The sequence below is a fragment of the Python bivittatus genome, unplaced genomic scaffold (genome assembly GCF_059951505.1).
Source record: "Python bivittatus isolate LINGU-HERP-01145 unplaced genomic scaffold, Pbiv_v1 ctg000850_np1212, whole genome shotgun sequence".
Lineage (NCBI taxonomy): Eukaryota > Metazoa > Chordata > Lepidosauria > Squamata > Pythonidae > Python > Python bivittatus.
The window spans coordinates 7,495,876-7,523,709 of record NW_028277112.1 but is presented as its reverse complement, the minus strand read 5'-3'; the positions used below and the strand labels follow the sequence as shown (position 1 = coordinate 7,523,709).

General features: G+C 35.8%; 1 protein-coding gene across 11 annotated transcripts in view; it reads left to right on the top strand.

Annotated features, from left to right (window-relative positions):
• SSBP2 (single stranded DNA binding protein 2) overlaps nucleotides 1–27,834 on the top strand; it is a 163,202-nt gene that overhangs the window by 120,045 nt on the left and 15,323 nt on the right. For 7 of the 11 annotated variants that reach the window (XM_025162978.2, XM_025162977.2, XM_088130509.1 and 4 more), the window contains 11 exons: nucleotides 4,019–4,078; nucleotides 4,853–4,919; nucleotides 6,152–6,222; nucleotides 8,782–8,873; nucleotides 12,533–12,581; nucleotides 13,861–13,896; nucleotides 18,353–18,407; nucleotides 20,010–20,080; nucleotides 20,367–20,445; nucleotides 23,695–23,723; nucleotides 27,029–27,127. In XM_025162978.2, the coding sequence (XP_025018746.1) occupies nucleotides 4,019–4,078; nucleotides 4,853–4,919; nucleotides 6,152–6,222; nucleotides 8,782–8,873; nucleotides 12,533–12,581; nucleotides 13,861–13,896; nucleotides 18,353–18,407; nucleotides 20,010–20,080; nucleotides 20,367–20,445; nucleotides 23,695–23,723; nucleotides 27,029–27,127 (708 nt within the window). The remainder of the gene's footprint in view (nucleotides 1–4,018; nucleotides 4,079–4,852; nucleotides 4,920–6,151; nucleotides 6,223–8,781; nucleotides 8,874–12,532; nucleotides 12,582–13,860; nucleotides 13,897–18,352; nucleotides 18,408–20,009; nucleotides 20,081–20,366; nucleotides 20,446–23,694; nucleotides 23,724–27,028; nucleotides 27,128–27,834) is intronic. The other 4 variants (XM_007422657.4, XM_007422656.4, XM_088130507.1 and 1 more) reach the window with 1 other exon arrangement.

The window sequence follows — 27,834 nt, the reverse complement described above, 5'->3', positions numbered from 1 at the left end:
GATTATTTCATTTGGAACAGAAAGCTTGTTCTTACATTTAACATATTGTTTGTGTATAGTGATATAACAATAGGAGGGAAATAATTTGATTTATTTAAAATTTAGCATTGTAGCGAGACCTACTAAACTCAATAATCCTAATTACTTAGAAGCATGAGTAGCATTATACTCTAAGACTGTTTTAAAAAGCAAGTAGGAAACGTGATTAAAGTCATTCATATTAGCCAGAGTTAGAACTAGGGTCAATTATTTATTTTATTTATTTCTTAGGTTTCTTAACTTCAGAAATCTAGGATATGTAGTGAAATTGTGACATCTTGCTTGTGTGGTATACCAAAGTTCCTTGAGCCACAGTCCTGATAAAAATGGCTTGGTCCTCTACATGCAACTGATGTAACTACATTTGGCATCAATAGACAATGTCACAATGTTTTCAGTATGCAATTTTATTGATTGCTCTTGTACATGGTAATAGTAACAGAAATGATTTCCACCTATGGAGACCTTGAAGGCAACAATTCTTTGTTGTTGAGAGTCAATGAACTCTGCCATTGAGAAACTGCTGAAAGAGGAATTTTCAGTGAACAGAGGGCATTATTAAAGAGCAATCCTGCAAAAGTGAATGATAGTAAAATAAATTGCAGAATTCTATACAGTTTGAGGTATAACTGAATCTGAAATGTGGTTAGGTATTAAGGGAAAAATTGAATTAATACACAGTTGATTTATGCATTGATTCTAAAAAAAATACTATAAGATAATTTTCAGCTTTGTTTAAAAAATGGGTATTGATATGAACACAAGAAGAACCAGTAATTTTGTTTTTAAAAATGTAGAAAATTTAGAGATCAAAATAGGTTCTAAATGCATTTTAGCTGCTTCCAACCACTAGAGAGTTACCTGCATTCCAGGCATTAGGTCTTTCTGTAGGTAGCAAATGAATATACAAATATATGAAAATAATGATCATTACTCATTTGATAATGAAGCTCAAGCTCAGATACTCTGGTCACCTAATGCAAAGAGAGGACTCTTTGGAAAAGACCTTGATGCTGGGAAAGATTGAAGGCAAAAGGAGAAGAGGACGGCAGAGGATGAGATGGTTAGATAGCATCACTGAAGCAATGAGCATGAAACTGAGCAAACTGAGGGAGGCAGTGAAGGACAGGAAGGCCTGGCGCAATATGGTTCATGGGGTCACGAAGAGTCGGACACGACTTAACGACTGAACAACAACAACAACTCATTTGCAGTTAGTTTGTGTTTGTTATGGTTAGGAGATATATGCACATATTCTCCATGCATAAATTATGATATGCATGGAGTTGAACATTGTATGTATTTGCTAGATGATCATGGTGCCATCTTAGATTTTCTGAAGATGAAGGTAGCAGAGAGTTTACTAAGGGAAAATTGAAATATATGAGTTCAACAGTGATGCTTTAAATCAACCCCATAGACGTGCAAGGCAGATCATCCAGAATATAAAATATACCTTGCTCATATGAGATATACTGCAAAATATTTAATTCTGAATGATCTTTTAAAATACATCTAGATAAGAAAATAATGATTAAATTATTTATATTAGTGACCAGTAATGACTGAAAGGTAAATCAGGATGAGAAAATATAAAATATGAAATGTAAACCTTTAATTTGCTGGATTTCTGTTGTAGAGACAAAATCTGCTTTCCAGTTTACATAGGCATAATGCCATTTTATAGATACGTAAACTCCCATTCACTATTTTACCCAAACATAATACATTTTCTGCCTGTTTCAAATCCCATTCAAATTTAATGGACATTCGGTTCTAACAGACTTTTCTTCCTCCTATGGGTCCCTTAAATCAATGATTTACTGGAGGTGTATAATATTTTTGTTCCCTTTTATTATGTGATTACAAATTGGCAAAGTTGTCAGTTATAGTTACAAATCAGAATGTGAAAATAGGTGTTCCCTGTGAATTTAAAAGTTATATTTTGTAAGTGTTTTTTGTAAACTTTATGAAAATGTATAATGATTATAAGATTACCATGCCATCTTGTGGCCACTGCATTCTCTGCATTTTCTCTTAACCATATTGGAACAGACTTGATTTTATAGTACTATACATATTATGCTGCACATGCCAGAGAAAGAACAAAGATACTACATTGGTAATATGAATTATTTTCTTTTAGTGTAGCAACATTATTGCCTTCTTATTCTTACTGTTATAGAGTAGTATTTCTAAACTCAGTGCAATTAGGATTTTAAAAAGTTGAATAGTTATATAATAGTAAATATTAATGAGTGGTTATAACATTAATATTTTTTCTCTCCAAGTTTTAGCCTATAAGGCCACATGAATTTTGGCATACCTTAATTTACTTTATGCTACTGATAGTAGCTCATGCTATAATATAATGCTATTTTAGAAAAGCTGTTTGTCTAATTGGAATACCTTCCTTGCAGGCCTTCAAAACTATCTTAAAGATCCAGAGTTTTCTTCCAAATACATAACTTTCATACATCTACAGTGACCAGAGCTTTCCCTTCATCTTCACACTTGAAAAATTCAGGGGAAAAAAATGAAAATGTAAAACAGCAAACCATGCGATTCTAAACTTATTTTATACATAAAATAAAGTTATCTCGCTAACCCAACAGGACAAAAACATTAGTCTGAAGCTTATTGAAGAACTAATAGGTATTCAGATTGCACGGAGGCAGGATATCACTCTTGCCTCACGCTCAATTCTGACTATGCTAGGTATTTTTTAAGTACAGTGGAACCTCGGTTTACGAACTTAATTCGTTCCATGACTCTGGTTGCAACCCGAATTGGTCACAATCCGAAGGAAATTTCCCCATAAGGTTCAATGTAATTACCGTTAATCCGTTCTGGCGTGGAGGACAGGGAGGTGGCTATTGCTTGGAGGGAGAGTCCCCCTCCCTATGACCACGTGTCAGGGGCAGAAAATGGCCACGGACCACGTGTCGGGGGCGGAAAAATGGCCGCGGACCACGCGTCGGGCGGAAAATGGCCGCAGACCATGTGTCAGGGTCAGGAAAATGGCCGTGGACCACATGTCGGGCGGAAAAATGGCCGCGGACCATGTCACGGGAGGGAAAATGGCCGCGTATCCTGTTTGTACCCCGAGGTGGAGTTCGCAAACCGAAGCAAAATTTTGCAGCTGGAGCTGGTCGTAACCCAAAAAGTTTGTTAACAGAAGCGTTCGCAACCCGAGGTTCCACTGTACTTTTAAAATGTCTAAAAATGGACTGTGATTTTCTCCAGTGAATTCAAGAAATCTCTATTAAAGATTCTGGCTTCCATTTTCCTTTTTTGGAAAAAATTGTATTCAGTAGTGCAAACCGCAGATTTTATATTATGTCTTATAATGAAAAGAGAAGGAAATGAAAGGGTAATGTTTGAGCTTTTAGAGTAAAAAGTATTTTAAAAAATGGAAATACAAATATGATTATTGGATTTTCCAGTTTCTACAATTGATGCATAATTCACTTTTCTGTGAATTTAGTTTTAATAACAGAATGTACATGTTTGAGTTGAACAGCTAAGCAACCTTTTGTTGAAAGAGCTGGGAAAATTGTGTGAAAAGGAAAGCCTTTAATCCAGGTTCTGAGCGTTTATCATAGCTCAGCCAGAATGAATGTTCCCAAAGACTGGTTTTCAGGCTCTTAGAACTGTCCAGTCTCTGAACAACCTCAGGAAAATTCCTGGGTTTGGAAGGAAAGAGTTATATAATAATAGTTTACATGGACTGACTTAGGAAAATTTCTGACCTGACTTGGCAGAACTTCTTCACAGCTTTGCAGACAGTTAGATAGAGAAGTCTTTATAGAACATGAACAGAAATCTTTGGGACTTCAGAGGTTTCCAGATCACTATTAGCAAAGAATGTATTTTGATCAGAAATAAAGTGTGGTCACATAGCTAAAGCAGTGTGCTGCTGTTACTTTTGAATCAGATTTGTATCTCTGTTTTTATTGCATATTTTTCTGTTTTGTAGCCTTTCATGTCTCCTCGATATCCAGGAGGCCCAAGGCCACCTTTAAGGATACCCAATCAGGTAACAGTCTTTTAATCAATGAAATGCAAGATGCAAGAAAACATTTAGCTAGGAAAGCCAAACTTTTACTTGCTTTAATTTTGAGAAACACAGATCTTAAAAACTGCAACTATCATGCAGATATTCAACATAATGTTTATTATATGAGGACACCACATCAATAGGTGTTGTGGCAGATAAGAAACAAATTCTGTACCTAAGTTATTATCTTAAAAATGTCATACATTCAGTTGATAATGAGCTATGGTTGCCGTGCTCATGGTAATCTTTCTCTCTTCTGGTCATAAAGTACTTGACAGGAAGAGTTTTGTGGCATTTTAACATGTAAAATACTATGTAATTAAGAAGAAATATATAAGACTCTGCTATTCCATTAAATTTATAACATTGTGTTAAATTTTAACATGATTTAATTTCAGTATGTAAGTTTACGTGGGACTTTATGCTTTGTCTTATAAAATAAATGGGATATTTGCAGTGTTGCCCAGGATTTTGGCATTTTTGTTAATAATGTGAATCTAATAATTAGGTGGACAAAGTAATCTAAAATGTAGTCACATTTAAATTTGGTTTTGTGGGAGAATCTTGAAATACACAAAATAAATCAGGACTAGTTGTAAAAGAAGGTGAATTTGGATAGCAAATTCAGTTGATTCCCACCTTGACTCTTTTAGGGTGAAATTATAGTTTTTGTCTTTTGTATGAAAATAGAATGCAAAAAGTTGTTTAAGTATGGTATTTAAGTAGAAACGTTCTCTGAAATCTTTTTAATAGGCACTTGGAGGTGTCCCAGGAAGTCAGCCATTATTGCCTAGTGGGATGGATCCAACACGGCAGCAAGGTAAAGTGTATTGTCAGCAAATAACTCTTCATAATCAAACTTCCACTTGTTAATACATTGGAACAGTATGCAAAGATGATTTCATCATGTTGTAAGAAATACATTCATACCATTACTCTCATGTAAATGTAAAAGGGAATGGTGATTTCTGTATAGGTAATTTATGTTTGTTTGTTTATTTATTCATTTAGCAAATTTATATGGTCATCCATCTCACGGGACATGACTCTGGGCGGCATAAAACTAACAATTAAAACAATGTCACAGCCGTTGAAACACTTAAAACAATAAACATAAAAATAAATAAAAAGCAAGATTGCAGGAAAATAACCGTCTCAGCACAATACAACCATCTCGCAGGCTCCCCATGGGATCCCCAAGGTTGCTGTAAAAAATATGTTTTCAGGGCTTTCCGAAAGGCTAAAAGGGATGGGGCTAACCTCACCTCGGGGTATGATGTTCCAAAGGATGGGAACCATAGTAGAAAAGGCACATCATCTGGGTCCCATCAGATGGAATGCTTTAGCACACAGGACCCGCAGCAGTGTTTGCTTTCCTGTAAATTGAATCATGCAAGAGCACAGATTTTCATTTTTCTAAATTGCTGTTGCTTGTGGGGGCAGGATTATCTTAAAGATCCTTTTAACCTATTGAGATTTATTAGCCCTTTTCTTATTAAAAGTTTTAAATAATTTAAATACATCCTGCTGCTACACATTATTTAGCTCTTACACAAGATGAATGAATGGAATGGTATTTAGGTGACAGAATTCATATTCAACAACTCTGAAATTTATATTGTACAGCTCCACTATATCCCTAAATGTGCTTTAATCAAACAAAAACAATGTCTATCTATCTATCTATCTATCTATCTATCTATCTATCTATCTATCTATCTATCATCTATCGATCGATAAGAGATTGCAGGGTAAATGCTTTCCTTAAATGCTGTTGCCCGAAATTTATTAAATTTGCTGTTTAATTAAAATAAAGTTTTGGAAAAAAATCCTTTATTTTTAAGCAATCCATATGAGAGTCATGGCAGGCATCAACTTAGAAGAGGTGTTCTCTTTGAATCTGAATGGAAGAAAGATAATTTATCTGAGATTGTATCTGCCATAATTTTTTACGAAGTATTTTAACCATAGGGAAGTGTGTTTATAATTTGAATCAATTTTATTAAACAATTAAAAATTGTACTCCTATTTTTTTTTCATGTTATCTTTCAGGTCATCCAAATATGGGAGGACCAATGCAGAGGATGACTCCACCTAGAGGAATGGTTCCACTAGGTCCACAGGTATATTGCTCTAATTGTCTTTCACATGATCACATTTGTCATAATTTTCTTTGAGAGAAAGGGAAAAAGAAACAAATAGATGCATTCTTATGGTACACCTATTCCGCTACTTGAAGTTATTATGAATAATTTTTCTGAAAGCTTTGAACAAGGATGAGAATGTGCTCACACCTTTTATTTAGAAATCAAACATAATTTGCTATTAAAGTTCAGAGATCCTTAAAAATTGCCAGAATTTCATAGAGTTTTAGTGTTTAAAACTTGAACATTTAGTTTTAATATTGCTTTAAAATGTTACATGGTTTTAGAATTTTATATGCTATATATGTTATATGTGTATACTTGTAAGCCATCCAGAGCTTATAAATTTATAAATAAAATTTCTGTACATATACCATCCCATTTATCTATTAAATTTATTATTGATAAATTAATAAGAACATATAGAAGCAGTGTGTTTCTGAATACAAGATACTGGGGGCAAATTTTGGCAATGCACTTGTAATATTTAGTTGAAATAAATGTAGTTAAAATATACAGATCATTTTACTTCATCTTAATTAAAATTGCATTTTGCCTAACATTAAATAAAACATCAAGCTTTCGATATTTCTTTGCTTAACATTATATGACATCCGCAATATAGCATCACAGATATTCCTCCAAGAAATGCAGAATACTTTATAGAAAGAGAAAAAACATTAAAGAAGTCAAATGGAAAAATACTTGAATTACTTCTGGTTATAGATTTTTCTATTTACTACTTCTCTTATTATCATCCCTTTGAGGTAGGCCAGGTCAAGAAACAGATGCCACAAAGACTTCTGGCACTCTATTGTTTCTTCTTCAGTCCCTCTTTCCAGGTGTTTACATAACAGCTGTTGAATACCTTCTTCAAGGCCTCTATACTTTAAGTCATTCTGGCAAGAATCTTTCTCAGATTTCCTTTTTTAAAAATCTTTTTCCCATTTCATCTTGCTCTTAATTAGTGAAGGGGATCAAAATCCAGCCAATAGAATCCAGGAAAGAAACAGATCAGAAAACAGTTTTATCATACCTACAGCATTCTGTAAAAACTTAGATTTATAATATTTCCCTCATATTTTTAATCAGATAAAATTGTGATGACTAAAATTCCGAATAGTGGAAGCAGCAAAATTGTTTTCTTTAGAATATGAAATAAGTCTTATAATGGAGATAATTAAACTTTTTAACTGATGATTGGCAGTAAATAGTATGTTGCCTTTTTCTACAGAAGTATATTATTCTGTCAGGGAAACAACCGCTTTTTATTTTTATTGTTTATATTTTCATTTTTGTTTTGTGGGAGTTTTTTGCTGCCCATTCAGTAAGCATACAATAAGTATACATCATCAATAAACAACAATTAAATCTGTATAAAAATAACATTAAATGTTAATTTACAAGAAAGATTAAGTGTACAGAAGATTTGGGTGCCTAGTGGAATACCTATATTCCCCCACCCCACCCCCTCATATATATAGTCCTAGATTAATCTGATCTGGGTAGAATCAATTATCCAGTTCACTATTATAGTATAGAGTACATTTCTTAATAAGAATTGATTTCAAAGTCCTGTTGAAACTTTTAGAAAGTATAATTTATTTTTTTCTGGAACATTTTGGTGCTATACGTCAGTTACGGGAAAATATACTATCAAGTTGCTGATGTTCCAACTTGACTGGAACATGTATTCCAAAGTAGGTTTGAACAGACTGATTGAAGCAGTCTGTTTTAATATTCATGTTACTATAACATTATGGTTACAGCTGCTAAGTAGGGCTATCTATTTCCAAGTATCCTTACATTTGATTATGCTTAGGTCTCAAAACTAATATTTATGTATTTAATTAATTAATCATATAGCACTTACTGTATGAACATTATACTTTTATTTTAAGGTGACCTAGTTATAATTATGTACTGTGGAAGAGTATAGATTTTCAAATAAATAGTACAGAATCCAGTTTCTGATGCTGATGCAATAACTAAAGAGTTAATTTGAAGGTGCAACTTTAAATATAAATACAGCATTAAGTATGTTTTCTCTGTTTATTGAATAGTTCATTGCTGTAGAATGTTTATTAAGTAAAAATAGTCCTCTTACATGGTAGTACATATGTCTATTGCTAAAGTTAATAAATCTATTATTAATTAAAACAGTTTACTCTAAGAGCTCAACTTTAAAACTCACCCAGTCCCTTAAAATATTAGAATATTGAGTCAGCATTCATGAAATGGCTAAACCTGCCCTTCACTGACAATTGTGCTAGCTATTATAAATGTTACAATCTTCATTAATCAATTAAATGTGCTTACTTCCATTGATAAGATAATAAGGTCAGAAGAAAATGCTAAATAGGTTTTTTTTAAATCAGAAGGAGTATAAAAATAATAATTGTTTATAAATTAAGCAGTTAAAATCCGAAAAATGAATGGCACTGGCCGATCCAATTAGCAGATGTGTAGGGAAGTCATTAACCTGCTGTCCTTTTTTTCCCCCCTCCTCTTTGGTTTTGTTTTTTTGTTTTGTGGTAGTCTGACCCTTGGTTATCGTTGCAGAACTATGGAGGTGCAATGAGACCCCCACTGAATGCTTTAGGTGGCCCTGGAATGCCAGGAATGAACATGTAAGTAATATAAATTGCACTAACACACAATAAAGATGTTGTTTTCAATTAAAACTAATGGCAGTGGTGTAGACACATGCAAATATACAAAACAAAGGCACACAAACATGTCTTTGATTAACTGGTGAACAATTATAACAAAATACCAGAATACCAATATAAATTTGCCGTTTATCTGGTGGGATGGGCAAAATATTGTGAGTATAAAATTTCATGAAATGCTGTTGTTTCAAGCATTTGGACAACTCAACAAGCTTCCAGAAAATACTTGAAATAGCTCATTTTGCACTCAGCTATAAGATGTTTAGCAACATGTTACAACATTTTGAAATAAAACATGTTTGCATACCCTTTTATCTGGCACTACATGAAGCCTCCTTTCAGTGTTTGGTCCATTAGAAGCTAACAAGTTATTCTGCTATGATTCATAGGGGTTTATTTCATCAGCAGAAAGACATCAGCAGAAGACTTCAAATATACTTAAAATGTCAGACTGTATTAATACTTGGCTGATATTCCACCATTTGTATTTTGAAATACACTATTTTTTCAATTCCTTTGAGCTTTTAATCAACTGTAAATTAGTAAACTGAGAGCATACTAAGATCTCAAGGAAGATTTAATTATTCCTTTCTACAATACTAACAAATAAAAGATGGTCTTACAGCCAAAGTCTAAGATTTAGGCAAGTGTTAAAATTGAAGAATTTCAGAGTTTTTATTACAATGGATTTTTGATGGAGATTGGATTATATGAAATAGAGTAATGTGGAAAATATTTCAACCACATGGTGTTCACAGCTTTTCTTTTTTTGGTCCCTTTGAGTCAGTCTTGACTCCTGGCAACTGCCTGGACTAGTCCCTGCAATTTTCTTGGCAAGAATTTGGAAATGATTTGCCATTGCCTGCTTCCTAGGGCTGAGAGAGAGGGCCTGCTCCAAGGTCACCCAGCTGGCTTCGTGCCTAAGGCAGGAGTAGAACTCAGTCTCACAGTTTCTAGCCTGGTTGCTTAACCACTACCCAACTGGCTCTCTCACAACAATATAGTGGAAACTAATTTTCATTAAGGTGTAAGAACTGTAGTAGAAATGATAGCAAAGTTTTATTTTTGTTTTTTTAAATAAAGGATTTTATCAGTGGTATCCAGCAAGAATCAAAACCTACATGGCATCAGAAGTGAGGGAAAAAAGGCAGATTTCAAATATATTTGTTTGGGGGTTTTGTGTATAGTTATATAAAGCTGTAATTGACTTTTTAAATGTTTTTTGTTTTATTTGTTAAATTATTTTATATTTTTTACACTGCTTGAGTCATATGACTCTAAATGGTATGCAGTAATATCTTTGAAACAATATCATTAAAATCAAACATCTTCACATTCAGTGTCAATAAAGCAGTGTTATAATAATCCATTATTTATACTAATGACATCATTTAGCAGCAGTGTGACCACTCACTTTACTATCTCAAATGCCTCATGAACAACTAGGTTTTCAGAAATTTGCTAAATGTTAGGAATGAGTACAGATCTTAAATCTCAAAGATGGTGTTCCACAGAAGGGGAATTCTTGCAGAGATGCTCACCTCCAAATCCCCCCCCCCCATCTTACTTTATGAAGAGTGGGAATTCTCAGCAAGCATTCTCAGCAGTCACGCATTTGGTGGGCAATATGTTATTATTTGGAGTAAGTAATCTTGTAGATAATGAGGCTCCAAACCATATAGGACTTTAACTTTGATAGCCAGCACGTTGAGATACATCCTAAAAGCAAATGGCAGCAATTCAGCCCTGCCATATTGGTTTTATGCAGCTATACCATCTAATCACTTAGTATGCGGGCAGCTGCAATTCTGCACTAGTTGAAGTTTCCTGATGGTCTTCAAGGACAGTCCCGTGTAGAGTGCTTTACAGTAGTCCAAACATGTGACAAGGGCACAAGTGACCTTGCCTGTGCCTCATATTCCAGGAACATCTGGATGAAATGGGGGAAAAGTCCTGACTACAGCTTCCATCTGCTTTTTCAGCAGAAGCTGAGAATCCAGAAGAACTCAAAAATTGCATACCAGCTGTTTCTGGGGAATACTATGATGGAATGTATCTACAAGGAGGAGAGTGATGTGGGAGATCAAGGCTATCAGGAGGGAGGGGGTGCATTCCAGGAGGGGAAAGGACACAAGAGACAACACAGTCCTCAAGGGGAGTGTGGGAAGCAAAAGAGGTTCAGGATAGCCACTCCCTAGAATCTGCCAGGGTATATCCACTAGTTGCTGTAGTATAGATTTAGTTTGGCAAGATTCTGTCTATAAGGTGTAAGCAAATAAAGGAACTATGCTTGGCTGGACTGTTTCACCATTGTTCTTGGGCTGGGCCTGACAAGTACAGACCTACTAAGAGCTAAATATGGACTCCAAAGCAGCAGTCATTCAGTCTTGTTAGAGTTAAGTCTCAACCTGTTTCTTACCATTCAGACCCTTATAGCCTCAAGACTCCAGGACAAGCCTTCCACCATATCATCTGGTTGGCTTGGGATAGAAATGTAAAGCTGTGTATCAACAGTGCATTGATGATATTGTACCCCAAATGGTCATTTGGGAAAGAGGGTCAAACCCTGTGGGTACCCCCTACTGGACTATCCTAGGGCTTGACCTCTTCCCCCATGTATAACTGGAACCATCTATTCAGGAAGGAGTAGAATCACTGTTAAATTGTGTCCCCAGTTCCTAATCCTTGCTAGTAGTCCAGAAGGCTGCTATGGTTGATGATATTGAAGGCTCCCAGCAAATCCAGCAAGTCTAATAAGATCATGCTCTCCCCATCCATGTCCTGCTGTAAGTCATCAGTAAGAACAACCAGTGTAGTTTCTGTTCATTGCCCAGGCCTGAATCCTGATTGAAAAGGGTCAGGTAATCCTTTCTCTGGGTTCTTTTGTAACTGCCATCCCACCACTTTCTCACCAGGAATAGAAGGTTGGAGATGGGTTGATAGTTATGCAATATAGTTGGATCTAAAGCAATAAATCAATGAACAAGTATAACATTTTTGACTGATTTGTTTAATTGGGTTCTCTTTACCTAGTTTTAGGACTTGTGTGGAGAACAGATCATGTTTTAGGCCATATTTATGCAGAAATATTGAAAAACTAAAAGGGTTCACAAACTTTTAAGCACCACTGTAGTTTAAAGGTATCATAACAATGGAAACTATATAGGGACACAGTAACTAAAATAATATGTAGTGTATATTTTCTGGATTTATAAAGAACATACAACAACTCAGAATTGGTCAAGAAAGATATGGTAGACAGTGCTAATTTATAAATAGATATGCTACTTAAAATACTGGATGGTTTAGAAATGCCTTAGATTGATATTTACTTCATCTTATTAGAATATTATATAAAATATATCCATATAATATTTCTAGGCATATCTATTCGATTTCAATTACATTACTGATCTGTATAAAGTTCTTATTTTAAATTACAGATGCAGTAAATAAATCAATATCAACTATATTTATTACTTTGTTTTCTTCAGGAAGTATTTATTTTAAAGAATATAATTAACAACCAAATGAATGTTGATTATGCTTATTAAATAGCTTATTGTCAAAAGCCTTTATTGCTTATATTAAATTGAAATTTGATCTTTATATTTTAGGGGTCCAGGAGGTGGTAGACCTTGGCCAAACCCTACAAATGCCAATTCTGTGAGTAAATATTCATATGAAGTGTTGTCCTATTAGAAGGAAGTGAGAGTAAATTAATTAAAACATGTTAATCAGTTTAAACATTAAACATGTTGCTCGGTTTATAATTTTCTCCACATAGTAACTGTCTGGTTAACAGTAGTGTGAGTTTTTATAAACCCAAAGGGTCTTTTCAGAGATTGTACTTGGTCTTCCAACAGATGGTAAAGATCACTCTATTTCAGAGGCTTTGGATAATCAGTTTAACTACAGGTAGTCCTCAACATAAGACCACAATAGAGACCAGAAAATTCATCGTTGAGCGGTGTGGTCAGTAAGCAAGATATCACATGACCACAACTGATTTTACAACTTTTTTTGCAGTGGTTGTTAAGCAAATCACAATCATTAAGTGAATCACATGGATGTTCTCCCCTCCATCTCTCTTTTTTTGGCCGTCTGCCTAACCACCACCACCAGTTGCCCCTGCCACCTCGCCCTGCCCGCCGCACCACGCATCATTACTGTACTAGCGAGGGCCTTCTTTCACACTGCCTTCTTTCGCGCCAGCTCAGCCAGGGCTTTTCTCATGCCCCGCCGGGGCCTCCATTTGCCCCCTGCTCATGGCCTTCTTTCACTGGCGCACAAAAGACAGCCCTAGCTGCACCAGCGCAAAAGAAGGACCTGGCCAGAAGACCCCAGACATGGCACAAGAGAAGCCCTGGGTGTACCAGCATGAAAGAAGGCAGTGTGAAAGAAGACCCAGGCTACTACAGTTGTGGTGTGAATGGAGGCCCTGGCTGGCACATGATCAGAGGCCCCGGGTGGGGCACAAGAGAGGCCCCAGCTGCACCGGCATGAAAAAAGGTGGCACAAAAGAAGGCCCGGGCTGCCACAGTACTGGCACGCAGTGTGTGACAGAAGGGGGCAGTGGGTAAGCAGGCAGCCAAAAGGTGGTTGTAATGTGGGTGGGCCCAAGTGGACTCACATTTTGTTCACATGACTGCGGGGTGATTCGGGAGCTGGTCATAAATCCCTTCGTTCAGCACTGTCGTAACTTTGAACAGTCACTGAACAAATGGACATTAAGCAAGGACTACCTGTAATTCCATATGACTGATGTTTCAGTAATAACATTCCCTTTTTTAATACACCCATTCTTTCTGTTAATTGTATTAAAAGTCATATAGTGAATTTCTTCTCTGTGAAATCTAACTTTAAAATAATAAAGAATATTTATAAAACCTTGTTATTCCATCTGAAAAGAATAGCCTAGTTTTATTGTGTTACTTTCTTTTAGATACCATATTCTTCTGCTTCACCTGGGAATTATGTAGTGAGTATGTGTGTGTGTACATTTTTGTGTGTGTTGCTCATTAGCATGCATACATCATTCTGTTCAATTTAAAAAATAGATGTTCAATTGCTGAAGAAAAAACATGAGAACATCAGTTATGTCTGCCATGTATTTCTAGTATATTGATTGTTGATTGTTATTAGCAGAACAGTTAATTAGATGGAGAAATATTGCATACGGCAAAAAAAAAATCATGTGGGTTTCTTAGGCTGCCACATCCAAGAATACCTTATAAGATAGGTTTTTCTTTTTCTTGTCATGTTGAAGATAGAATTATGATTGTGGGAAAGGAGCACTAATTTCTAATGTTTGCTTCTGTTACAAGAAGCTAAATTTGCCATTTGGTGAATGGGAGAAAAAAAGGCAGAAGTCCAAAAAATGTAAGTTCAACCTCATGATTATAAAAGGTAGAAAAGACAACATAAAGAGAATATTAGAGCAGCCTTCAAGATAAAAGGTTAATAGGAAGGTATGTGTTCAAGTTTAAAGCAGGATAATGAGGAGAGATGCTAGCAAAGTTCTTTTGAAAGAATTTAGCTAGATTTTATGGAAGATCAGAGCTAACTAGAGAGAAAAGAAAGTACCACTGGCCCATGGGTTGGAGTCTCAAGTCTTTTCCCTCATAATGTGCTTTATTTATCCCTCTATCCATTCATCTATCCCCTGTTCAGCCAAGCCAGTTGTGCAATTTTCATTGATTGTGGCTGCTTCAGCTTCAGTTTAAAGGGAGAAAAGAGCCTGTAATTATTTATCCAGCCAGGCACTCTATAGCCAATAGACTGAGGCCAGGAATGTGGACAGACACTTCATTTAAGCTTCCATATATGCTATCAGAGAATAGCCTAACCAAATCTTAAGGGATTTGTCTCATTTTTAGTCAGGCCCTCACACTCATGTAATACTTAGGTGCTGGAAAAACTGCTGACCTAATAGGAAGATTTTTTTCCCCTTATGTCCAAATTTAGTGGTGGTGAAGAAGGAACAGAACCATAGAGATAAGAGTTAATGTGCTCCACCTTGTAAACTTTGATCACCCTGACAAATCAGTTCTTCACTCACACCACTTACCATGCTACCCACCATGGATAAGCCTTTCATTGAAGTTTCAGGCCAAGACATGGGATAGGATAGAAGCCACATTAATCATGGATGACCTATGGCAGGTCCTGAGTGGGCAAAATGTGATCCTCCTTACTGTGTTGGATCTCTCAGTCCCCTTCATTCTGAATTGCCTGAAAGAGTTGGGGCTACTGTTCTGTGGTGATTCCACTTCTTCCTGAATCGGTAATTCCCATCAGTAGTTGAGGAAAAGAGAGGTTGAACTTTTAGGTACTCCACTAGGTGATGCCCCAGGGATTAGCAGTCTTTCCTATTTTATTCCCCATCTATGAGAAGCTATGTGAAGATGAGGTGTCACCAGTATGCAGATGATATCAAGCTCTGTATTTCCACTCTGGGCTCATGGTAGAAGTCTTGACTCAGTGCCTGGAGGCTCTCAGAGTATGGATGAAGTAAAACTGGCTCAGGGTCAACCCAAGCTCAGTTTGATTCAAAAACTGAGCAATTCTAGGGCACGTCCAACTTAGGCTCTTGAAAGAGTTGTACTTTCCTTGAGAGAGAAGGCTTGCAATATAGACGCACTTCTGAATTGCTAAACGAGGAGGTGGAGACCGTGGCCAGGAAGGTCTTTGCTCACTTTGGTTGGTGCTCCATTTGTGGTCTTTCCTGGAACTAGGGCACTAGTGATGGTCACCTATGCCATTGTCATTTTTCAACTGAACTACTGCAACCCATTCTATATGGGGCTGCCCTTGAAGATCATCCACAAACACAAACTGATGCAGAACACTACCCATTTGTTAATTAATCAAACCCATTATTGTCATATTATACCTTTATTATAGCAGTTCCACTGGCAATTGAATGGACTGGATGCAATTCAAGGCGTCATTATTATCTATAAAACTCTCTATGGCTTAGGGCCCTGTTACTTTCTGTCTGTCTGTCTGAATTTTTCAGTGTAGTAAAAACATACGGAACAAAAAAAAGCTAAGTCAGAAAATAAGAAATAGAGAAAAAGGAAAGAAATAAGAAAAAGAAAAAACATACAATTATGCCTTCCACCCTTCTTTCTATGGAGTAATTATCATCTTAATCTTTTCCCCAACCTCTTTGTCCCTTTTTAATCCCCAAATCCTGAAATCATCATTTTGATTTTTTTCTTCTTTCAGCAAAACGTCCCAGGCCCTGTTATTTTTAAGATGGCCAAATCCAAGTAGAATCTGCTCACCTACTTCATGCAAGCAGAAAAAGCATGTTGAAAGTCCTTGCCTATGAGGAAATCCAATGGCTCATAAACAATTGTTCTTGGTTGGGATCCTCTTCCTTTGGAATAGCTTGCCCTGGAGGCAAGACTGACCCTTCCAGTGATGATAATCAGACCTGATATTCCATAGAGATTTAGGGACTGAAGGAATTATGTACCTTGCTATGGGTGGATTTTGTTTTACCTTGTTTTAAGATGGTGATTGACCCAAATATTCTAAACTAAATCTAATCTATGTACTCTTGGAATGTTTGCCCTGAGTGTAAGAGGTAGTGGTGTGGGTACCATAAGGAACTAATTATCATGATCTATAATAATTAGACTCACATATGTGAGATGAGTGGCTATATAAATTTAATAAATAGCTGACTTCTTTTGTTTATTTTGTTTATTGTATTCTTCAATACAATAGGGTTGTATTGAAAAATCATGTAGTGATAGGAAAAGTTTTTCCTGTAAACCTAATTGCTACATGACAGTGACTTGGGGAAAGGATGAGATTATTATATCCCAGCATGGCAGTTATGTTGCTAGAGATGAGAAATATCTTCTAGCATCAGTGGAATCGCTTTTTCTAACCCTACTTAAGTTGGTTGTCAATTAATTTATTCTGGGCAGGCATGAGAGCAGCCTTTCTCAACCTTAGTACCCTGGAGGAATCCTTGAAATGGTGGTCAGGTCTTAGGAAAACTACTTGTATGTGTATCTTTGGTGGCTCCATTAAACTTTGTATATCTCCCCATCCTGAATTATGGTGCTTGGTAAGAGGAGCTATGTGTGTATCTTTCTAGGTTGCTCTCCTTGGGTTGTTGTATATCTATGCATGTAGTGAGGTAACAGGAAACAAGAGAGAAAAGAGAGACTCATTATTGTCATATCATACTTTATAGTGACCTTCCTCTGTGTGTTACCATATTCTCTTGCAGTCTTTTCAAGGCTAAGCATCCCCAGTTTCTTCAACCTCTCTTCAAAGATATTTAACATTTGATATTTTTCCTCCATTTTGTATATCACTCTTTGCAGGATCCCTCTATCTCCCAACATCCCAATCCTTGGTCCATTCTCCCCTTTCCCTCATCCTTACTCTCATACCAATTCCTGTCTTCCTCCTTCTCTCACACAGTACTCTTCTTTCTTTCCTCTGTCTCATTCTGCATCCCTTACTTGGGTCTTTCCCAACTGGATGCCGTTCTCTATCAACTTGCCCATTGTCTATCCAAATCATGAGACAGTTAAAGTTTCATTTGAATTTATGGAGCAATTATGGTTGATGAATGGGAATAATCAGATAAAGAGGAATTAACCTGATTTTGGAAAAGAATCTGTATAGGAAATTAGAACAGATGGCCCCTTGAAGTTGGTCTGCTTTGGGAATAGTTCTGTGAAATTTGGTTTTGGTGCAAAAGATTTATTTGTAAAAGCTCTTGAGTACCCAGGTATATTGGGGATTACATTTTTCACACTTATTTAAAGGTATTGTGATTCAACATCTATCTATAACAGACTTATGGGGATAACATTGTAAAAACATAAGCATATAAAACTCATAAAACCATAAACAGTAAAACAATCAGTAATGACAAACTCTATCATCTTCCAAGAGGACTCTAGAAAAACTCAAGTTTCAGCCAGTGTCTGGAATACCATTAAGGTGGGCACCAACGTAGACTCAGGGAGAAGACTGTTCTATAAAATTAAGGCCATCACAGAAAAGACTGTCTCTGGGCCCCAACCCTCCCTCACCTCCCAGAGAACAGGAACAATGAACAACTTTTCCCAGGAAGAAGACAGGTCAATTCCACTTGAATCAAATTAAGGAAGAACTATGGATTTGATGGTGGTGATGATCTGGTGGTAGAATACATATTAGTTGAATAATTTATTTTGCAGGGCAATTTAGGTTTTCTTGCTGGAAGAAGCAGATCTTTGAGTGACTTTGTACCTACGGGTTACCATTTGGGAAATGACATGATAAGCATATCAGAATAAATAAATGAAATTGGGGAAGCGGTTTAAAAGTTTTGTTGTTTAATCAAATCTTTTAATTATGTTGCTTATACTATATTTGTGTGTGTGTGTGCATGTTACTGATTTGCCTTTTTTTTTAAGGGTCCACCAGGAGGTGGAGGGCCACCTGGAACACCCATCATGCCTAGTCCAGCAGGTAGGTAACTTTAATGAAGGAAAGAAAAGGCAATGTTGACATAGCAATAGTTTAATGTTTGCTTAACATTTCAATAGCTTTGTCAGAATTCTCAACCACTGTATATTCTTACAGAACTTGGTAGATTTTCGATATCCTTACTTTACTTGAATATAACACACAATGTTTTTACAGGAAACTGTCAAAGTTATTATCAGCCATAACTCTCAGTCTGGGAGAGAATTCCTTAATTTTCCCAGTATAATGAACACAAATTGTTATGGCTGCCAGTATCACAGGGAATAGCAACATTTTACTGCCTAAAAATCCTTTAAAAGAGTCAGCAAGAATATCTTTAAATATAATGTCAAATTAACCTACAGTATTTTTTTTTGTTGAATTGTCATACTTGCCTAAAAATGGCTTTAATGCAAAGCTACCAAATAGTGTGTAGTTTCCTTTATCTTGTCTACATTTTCAGAATGCCTTATTATTTCATTCACTCTGAGAGTATTTTTCTCAAACATAATAGTGAATATAAAACAAAAATACCACTATTTTACTACTATATTTATCTGAAAAAATGACTCTAAATTTAAGATAATTCCCTGAAAAGAAAAAGATACTTACAAAAGCTAATTGGCTTCATAGTCTTTTTTCTTTTTCTTTTTTTAATGCCTTTGAGTCAGTCTTGACTCCTGGCGACTCGCTGGACAAATCCCTGCAGTTTTCTTGGCGAGGTTTTTCAGAAGTGGTTTGCCATTGCATGCTTCCTAGGGCTGAGAGAAAGTGACTGGCCCAAGGTCACCCAGCTGGCTTTATGCCTAAAATAGGACTGGAACTCACTGTCTCCCGGTTTCTAGCCTGATGCCTTAACCACTACACCAAACTAGTTCTCTTCATAGTCTTACTAACCTAAAATGACTCTCTTATTAAATTTACATTATTTGGAAGCAAAACTAGTTTTTCTTTTTTTCAGATAAATACATTACTTGTCTGATTTTCTATTTTTTGCACAAAATATATGGATTAATTTATTTTTTAATAGTTAAATATATATATTTAATAGTTTCAATATAGGCTAATGCACTGAGATGTTCCCAAACAAAAATTTTAAAACTGAATACTTATATTCCTCATGCTATATTCTCATTCATGTCTTGACACCTTTTTGTATTTTATGAATAAAATACATACACAAATTATCTACAACCCCAGGACCTCTTTGCCTTTAATCCAACAATTTCCCTTAGTTATGGAATACTTTATAGCCATTTTCTCTCTTTTTCCAGTTTTCCCATTTTGAAAGTTCACATCCTACTTTACAATGTCATTGGTCTGGCTCTACAACTAATAAAGTGCTTAGTCGTGATTCATTAGGAAAACCTCTATGGCCTTTTGCTCTGAGTGATCTGGATTCTAATCCATAGTTATTAATCTGTAATAAATTCTACTACAGGTGGCTGTGGATATTGTGAAATATCTTACACACGATTTATGGAATGTTAATAATAATCCAGTTGGAAAGCAGTACTGGAATGTCTTTTGTTAAATATAAGAGTTAATTATATTCATTGATTTCATTGAAAGTGCTTAGTTTCTAACAGCAATTTTTGTTTTCAGATTCAACCAACTCTGGAGATAACATGTACACTTTAATGAATGCAGTACCTCCTGGACCCAACAGACCTAATGTAAATAACAGGAGTAAATACATACATTTGAACTTATGCCTGATTCCCCAAATCCATTATTTATTTATAATTATATATACATATCTGTCTGTCTATCTATCCATCCATCCATCCATCCATCCATCTATTGCATTGAGTATTTATTTATCATAGAGATATCAAAGACCTTTTCTTAACTTCTTTATTACTTCCTGTGAGTTGTATTTTTTTCTATCACAATTTTTTCCTCTTTGTTGTAAATTATTTATTAACATTTTGGAGTATGATGCATTTGCCTTTTTTGCAGTTTCCAATGGGACCAGGGTCTGATGGTCCAATGGGTGGATTAAGTGGAATGGATTCACATCATATGAACGGATCATTAGGTAAGGATATGATTTGCCTTTTTAAATCCAGTACTAGGTAACATATCCAGATTAAAAAAATATCATATTGAACCATTTCCATCACTTTTTCAAATTTTGTCTGCAGTTAGAATTTACAAATTAAGATGAAATTAGAAAAAAAAATGTGTGAGGGACATGAAAGGGACATCTTTTGTATTCTTAAATTGTAGATTTTATTCTCTATGCTTTATATGTTAAGCTTTGCTTTAACATGTCCAGGTTCTGAGATAAGTTAAATAAAGTTTAGAAGCTCATGCATCTCTTTTTTAAAGTTAAATAATTGACTTCACATTGCCCAGATCTAGAATACAGACATGTTGAAAAACTTGTTTAATTTAAAGGAAAGTGTTTTTGCCCATTTAGAAAATGGAGAGATTAGTGTGTGAAAAGGCAAAAAGTTAAGGATAAAAAAGGACTAAAGTAAGGATTATTGCTCAAGAAGAATTTTAAAAACAATTACAATAAATATTCAAAATGAATGAAAGCTCAATTTCCTATGGGTGTTAACATGTACTATGAGTGAATTATATAATCTTACAAAAATAAAATGCTTTCAGATAAGTCTATTTTACCCAATAAAAATTCAACTTACGCAATGTGTGAGTTTTTAAAAAAGGTTTTCAGTGAACGGTACTTGTTATATAATTATTGATGATTTTTACAATCTTTGATATGTTTTTCAATGTCTTGTTCCTGTTTTGACCTAGTTGTATGTAGGCCAGCATCACTTTAGAAATGGTGGAATATAAATAATGTAAAATACATTAAAATATGTAATTAAACAATTGGTAATGTTATATCACAAAACATGCCAATGTAATGGAGGAACAGATCCATTATTTTGGGTTGGTCCAGCTGTCTTATGGATCCAACTGGTTTCCAGCAGGCACTTGGCAGATTTCCTAGCTATCAAGCAGACAATTTTGTAAGGAAGCTGGTCAAACTCTGGAACACAGAGGCGCTCAATAAAGTGGTCCCAAGCAGCCTCTATGAGGGTACCAATCCAGAGTGACTCCTTAGTTTATAGAAGTACCTAAGAAGACCTGTGGGTCTTTGTGAGCATTTTGCTAAGCAGAGTCTCATGAGATGGCAGAAGTAGTGCCTTGCAAGGTTATCTTGGGCTCTTGAGCCTGTAATATCTGATGGTCCTTTGTAGAATCAGCTTAGTCACCTATAAATTAGATCCTTGCCCATCATGGATGAGAAAAGTGGCCAGAGAGAACACAAAAATATGGATCCAATAGGTGGTAAATGTATTTTTAGGAGAGAGGGCAGTGCCACCAGTCTTGCACCTGCTCTCAAAAAGCCATCTCTGGACCCAGCTGATCTCTGGTCATCTTGTTCCTGTTTTGACCTGGTTGTATGCAGGCCAGCATCACTTTAGAAATGGTGGAATATAAATAATGTAAAATACATTTAAAATATATAATTAAACAATTGGTAATGTTATATCACAAAACATGCCAATGTAATGATCATCTGGTCATCATTGTGATGATCTCTGATCTCTGGGATGAGATCTCTGGGATCTCTGATCATCCCAACTGTCAACTGATCTCCAGTCTACTTTCTTGAGAAAGTGGTTGGGTTTCAGTTACACGGGATCATAAATGAGATGGATTATGTGAAACCCTTCACCTGCGGTTGAAGCCTGAGCTTGGAACTAAAATCACATATTGAGAGGGAGTTGATGCATTTCTCCTTGTCCTTTTGGTTTCAACAGTCATCAACCATGGTAACTCTGTGAGAACAGGGTATTAAAGGCACTATAGGCAGTGGTTCCGCTTCTTCCAGGGCAGGCAATTCCAATCAGTGTTTTTGAAGAAAAGGTTCAGCCCTTGGCCACTCAAGTGTGGGGTGGCCCAGGACTTGGTCCTCTCTTCCATCTTATTTAACATCAAAATGAAGCTGCTGGAAAGGTCATTTGTTGGTTTGGGGTCCAGTACATTTAATATGCTAATGATACTCAGCTTTATATCTCAACCCCAGACCAAACAGGAGTTGCTGTGGAAATCCTGACCCAGTGCTTAGAGGCTGTGAGGCTCCAGATGGGGCAAATCAGACTGAGATTGAATCCCAGCAGACTAAGTTACTGTTTGTACAGAAACCCAGTAGTTCCATGGAAGTTCCATCTATTTCTCTTGACAGGATTGCACTGTACCAGAAAGAGCTGGTGTGCAGTTTGGGGGTTCTCTTGGATTAATAGCTTCTGCTGGAATATCAGGTAGAAACTGTAGCCAGGAGCACCTTCATCCAGTTTTGGCATGTCTGCTAGGGGTATCTATGGACTAGGAAGCACAGAAGACTTACACTTTTGTTATCTCTCAGTTAGACTACTACAATTCACTCAACATGGGACTGCCCTCAGGATGACCCAGAAGCTCCAGTTGGCACAGAACAAAGATGCTTACCTGTTGCTCTTGCTAGCCTGTTCAGTAGAATACCACCTATTTCATAACAGCTGCCCTAGTTGGCAGTAGGCTCCAATTCAAGAAGCTGATCCTTACTTGGGCCCTTGTTTGTCACCTTCTTTGGAAAGAATCTAGATAGTCTGGCCAGGAGAGGATGCTGCAAATACCCACCCTTAGAGAGATCAGGGGACTGGAAACCTAGAAAATGCCTTTCTCAGCAGGAGCCCTCTCACTTTGGAACAGCTTATTATCTCAAGCCAGGCTAACCTCCACCCTTTTATTCATCAGCCATCAGGGCTTTTAGGGGTTGAGTTTTAATGGAAGCATGCAGCAACCTTTTAAAAAATATTTAATGATGTAGCATATATAGATTTTATGGATATGTTTAATGTAACTATTGTAAGACATCTAGAGTCATTTGAGTAGGTGGCATTCAAATAATTGTAATAAATAACACACATGCTAACATCAGTGGAAAAGGTATATAAACATTTCAACAATACAGTTTGAGATAGCACTATCAGTGAAGTGCAAAATGAAATAAAACTATCAAACCCTATTCTTTATATAATTTTGGAATTACATAAAGCAATTATTCCTTGCATTCTTTTGACCTCATAGCTTAGGATTTCTAAAAATGTATTTGCTCTCTGAAGAATGGAATTGAAATAATCTGAACAAGAAGTAAAATCTCAGAGCATGTGAGATTCCTAAATCTAAAATCATCAGTATGGCAAAATGAAAGATATTTTAAGATTTAACTGAATGCATAGTCTTAAACTGGTTTAATTAAACTTAGTGTTCTTTTTAATTTAAGGCTCAGGAGATATGGACAGTATCTCCAAAGTAAGTATATATTTTATTTTTAATGTACTTCTTCTAAACAAAATGATTGTTAAAATATGTGTTTTAAAATGAAAGTAGTTTATGCTGATTTTGAGGGCATTGTATAAGAAATATTCTCAATTTTCCTAACAACAAAAATCTGAATATGTACATTGTTTCTGTCTGTGGCTCATGAGCTAAAATCTGATTTTCATTAAAATGTCTGGGTTTTATTGCTAAATTTGTGTCTCAAACAACAGGAATGTAGATATGAGCCTTCTTTCTAAAGACAGGTATAAATGAAATACTCTCATTTTTCCAGGTGATTTTCCTTTGACTTCCTCCTTAAACTATGGGTGACACTAGCTACAGTTTGTTCTTACTTTAAAGTTCACAGTTGACATTTTCAAAGACAATTCTTACATACATATTCATCACATTATCCACTTTCAGGTTAAACAGCAGTATGCAGAATGCAGAAAAGAAGTAAGGAATAGTGAGCAAAAGAAATTAAACTGTTAAAATTAGTTTACACCTATACCCTTCACTATAGCTCTTGGACATTTCTATCCTTATTTCCAGTGCATCCATACACAGCTCCATCATCACAAGTCATTCATGTTCTCAGTCAATTATAGGGCATGTCTGCATGCAAAAGTATATATTCATGCACCCAGCCAAACATCTTTGGTGTCACCACAAACATTCCTTGCACATTTATCCATAATTAAGCAAACAAGGGGACAACACATATCATCTCACTCCCAGCTCAGAGCTGAACCATCCACTAAGCATTTCATTTATTCTCACACATGCCTTACTTCCTTTATATACTGCTCTTATCACTTTCAGCAATCAACTTCCAATCAATATTTGTGCAAAACCTTCCATAATTTAAGCCTATTTACTTTATAATATGCTTTAAGTCAACAAACATATAGTGAAATTTCTTTCTCACATTCATACATTCTCAGTGACTTGCTGAAAAGCAAAAATCTGGTCTATAAACCACTCTTTTCATAATAAAACCACACTGCTCTTAACAGATTTGCTCATTATCACCTCTTTAAATCCAAATTCTGCCATATGCTTCTCCAGGCACACTTAAACAAATCCCTCATAGTTTTTGCATCGTTCCTCTATCTTTTCTTTTATGTAAGGAAATAATAATGACAGGTGACATTCAACAAGTCATACAGCCACTCCATGAGAAAGCCATATCCATATTTTAACATGTCTCCAGTTAAACCATCTATACCTGCAATTTAGCGTACTTGTAGTGTGCATAAATTCCTTTTAACAATTTTGTCTTAGACATTACTTTTATTTTTAATCCCATTCACTGCATTGGATGTATCTTGTTTAGCCCTCTTTACATACTTCCAAAACAATTTTTACTCCTGTCAAAATAATTCTACATCTCCTCTGCCTCTTAAATCACTCCACCTATCTCAAATCACTCCTTACTCTCTTTGTCTATGTCCTTTTTTCTATTTCCCTTTCTCTCATCCTCATTTCATGCAGCATTCTCATGTGTATTTTTCTCATCCAGACATCCTCTATTCATTAGCATAATTTCACACATTTCTGTGACACACTGTAATAAAATTATTTTCACTCTGGTTTCCGTATTCTCTTTCTTTACATCTTTCCATCATTCCCTTGGGAGATTAATCTGTCCTCTAATGCTTTTTTTCATAGAGCCTCATGTTTTTTTTCTTCCTGCATTCATTTTTACTTTCACTTTAGTTCCTATCATATTTTTTCCTTCTATTCCAATTTTTCTCAAAATCTGTTGTTAATACGATGAATAGTTTGTCCCACATTCAAAACTCCTCACCACCCTTGAATCTTTCTCTAATTATCTCAGTCCTTCATCATAAACAATGCAATCAATTAACCTTTAAGATTCATTCCTTTCCTGTGTGTACATATTAAGAGACTAGTATTCAAATACTATGTATTTGAAAGAAACGTCTTTTCAAAGCAACTATTCACAAGTCACCATTCTCATTCTCTTTTGGGTCTCTGCATGACCCAACCACTTTTTCTGTACTCTCTGATGTTGTTCCCACCCCCCATCCTTTCAGAATAAGTATTTCCCCTCTATCAGATTCATTGCATATTTTCCCCCAAACTTATCTCTGTTTTTTCCATTCTTATTATTCACTGGATTATAACATGTAACTACTATCAACCTATAGATTCCTGTTTCATACACACCTGTATTGTAGACAACACCAGTGCATACGTCCTGGCATTCATTTTAGTCCTTTCATTCACCTTCACTTCCCTGCAGGTATCCCCCTTTCTCTTTGATATACAGACGTATAACTTTTTTTTTTCATTTAATTCACTCCTATTATATTCCAACTCACATTTTTCCACATGCTATTGTTGTCACCTGGTAGGCTCATAGATACTGAATTCCATTGGCCATCTTGATCTTGATTCACTCAGGGCTTGAACATAACACTTTATAGCAAGATTAGACTAGATTATCAGCTTTAGTTGCATCTGTACCTTATGCAATATTCCCTAAATATAAGAGTAACTTCAGTTCAATCAACTGTGGGTGCATTTTGACCTGCATTCCACACATACAGTCACAGGTCAGTTTTACCCAAAGTGCCCTTATGCTGTTCTATGTAAGCTAGGATGTCCAATCTAGAGACTTCCTCGCAAGCCAACATATTATTGCCCATATACCACTAACTCTGAGGTATATGCACTACCCTGAAATACTCAGAATGCACGATAATTCCTGGTTAGGGTTCTGATCCTTTTGCATATCCATTAAATCGTGTATCCAGAAGGAATTCAAAAACATTTACTTACCAGCTTACATAAGCTACTTTGAATACTTGCTTGAGTAGAAAGGCAGGAAATAAATTCAGTAAGTTATTTCTAATTTAATTAAAGTCACAATCTCAAATTATAGTTTATGAAGCCACCGTTCAAACAAGTCATAAGTTAACCACAATTTCCAGTGCTAACAGGAGTGAAAATGTCATATGGTTGGTTTCAGAACAGTTCAAAGGTATTGGACTTCTTGTGCTGTATACTGGGGCCCTAAATCATCAGCCCTATCCATGACATAGTGATCTTTGCTAAGGTTATAATATGGGCATAAAACTGGACTTAAATACATACAGGTGTAAAGGAAAATAAGATAATCCGTATTGGATATGTGTCTCTCACCCTTGAGAATGAAGGTATTGTACTTGTGGGTGGAAGAAAAGTATGCCTCTTTCATATCACAGGATGCTTTGAAACAGTTACATATGATTTACAGTTTTGATTTTCTTGTTTTGTTCTCCAAATAGAACTCTCCAAGTAATATGAGTATGAGCAATCAGCCTGGGACCCCTCGAGACGATGGTGAAATGGGGGGTAACTTTCTAAATCCTTTTCAGAGTGAAAGTGTAAGTACTGTATTTTTAATTTTGGTTGTTCTTCTGGGTATACAGCTCTAACTCATCATTTTAGGTGTTGTTTCCATGTATAATAATACTTCTGAATTACTTTCTGGGTTATATGTTCAATGTGGAAAGAAATCAAACTATAAACACTTCTTTTGATATTTGTTAAGCCTGTTTTGCTTATTCCATTGTCATTGCCTATAAAGTTACTAGGAATCTTACATTTCTATTTGCTTCATATGCTGATCACAGTAAGACAACCCTGAACATACTTATTAGCATCACAGAATAATGGGGGTAGAAGAATCCGCAAGGGTCATTTGGTCTATAGTGGCCAGCAAAAGCAATTAAACCATCTTATGGAAGTACCTGTCCAGCCTCTTTTTTTAAACCTCCACAACCTCCTTAACTAGACTGCTTCACCGTTGTACAGTATTTACTGTCAGAAAGTTTTTTCTTATTTTTAAATGAAAATCTAGATATACTGTAAAACTTAGGAACAAGTGCTACAGGATCTACTTCTCAGTAAATACCCATAAAATTATGATATAACTATAGTTTCAATTTTACACAAACAAGAATAATTATTTGTTCCAGGGATTTTGGAGCTCTCGCTTTTTTTCCCTCATGTATGTATGAGTCTGTATCTCTATGTGTGAAGTGTGAAAGAATCAAAAGCGTGTTTTCATTCACCATGAGAACATGTTGCA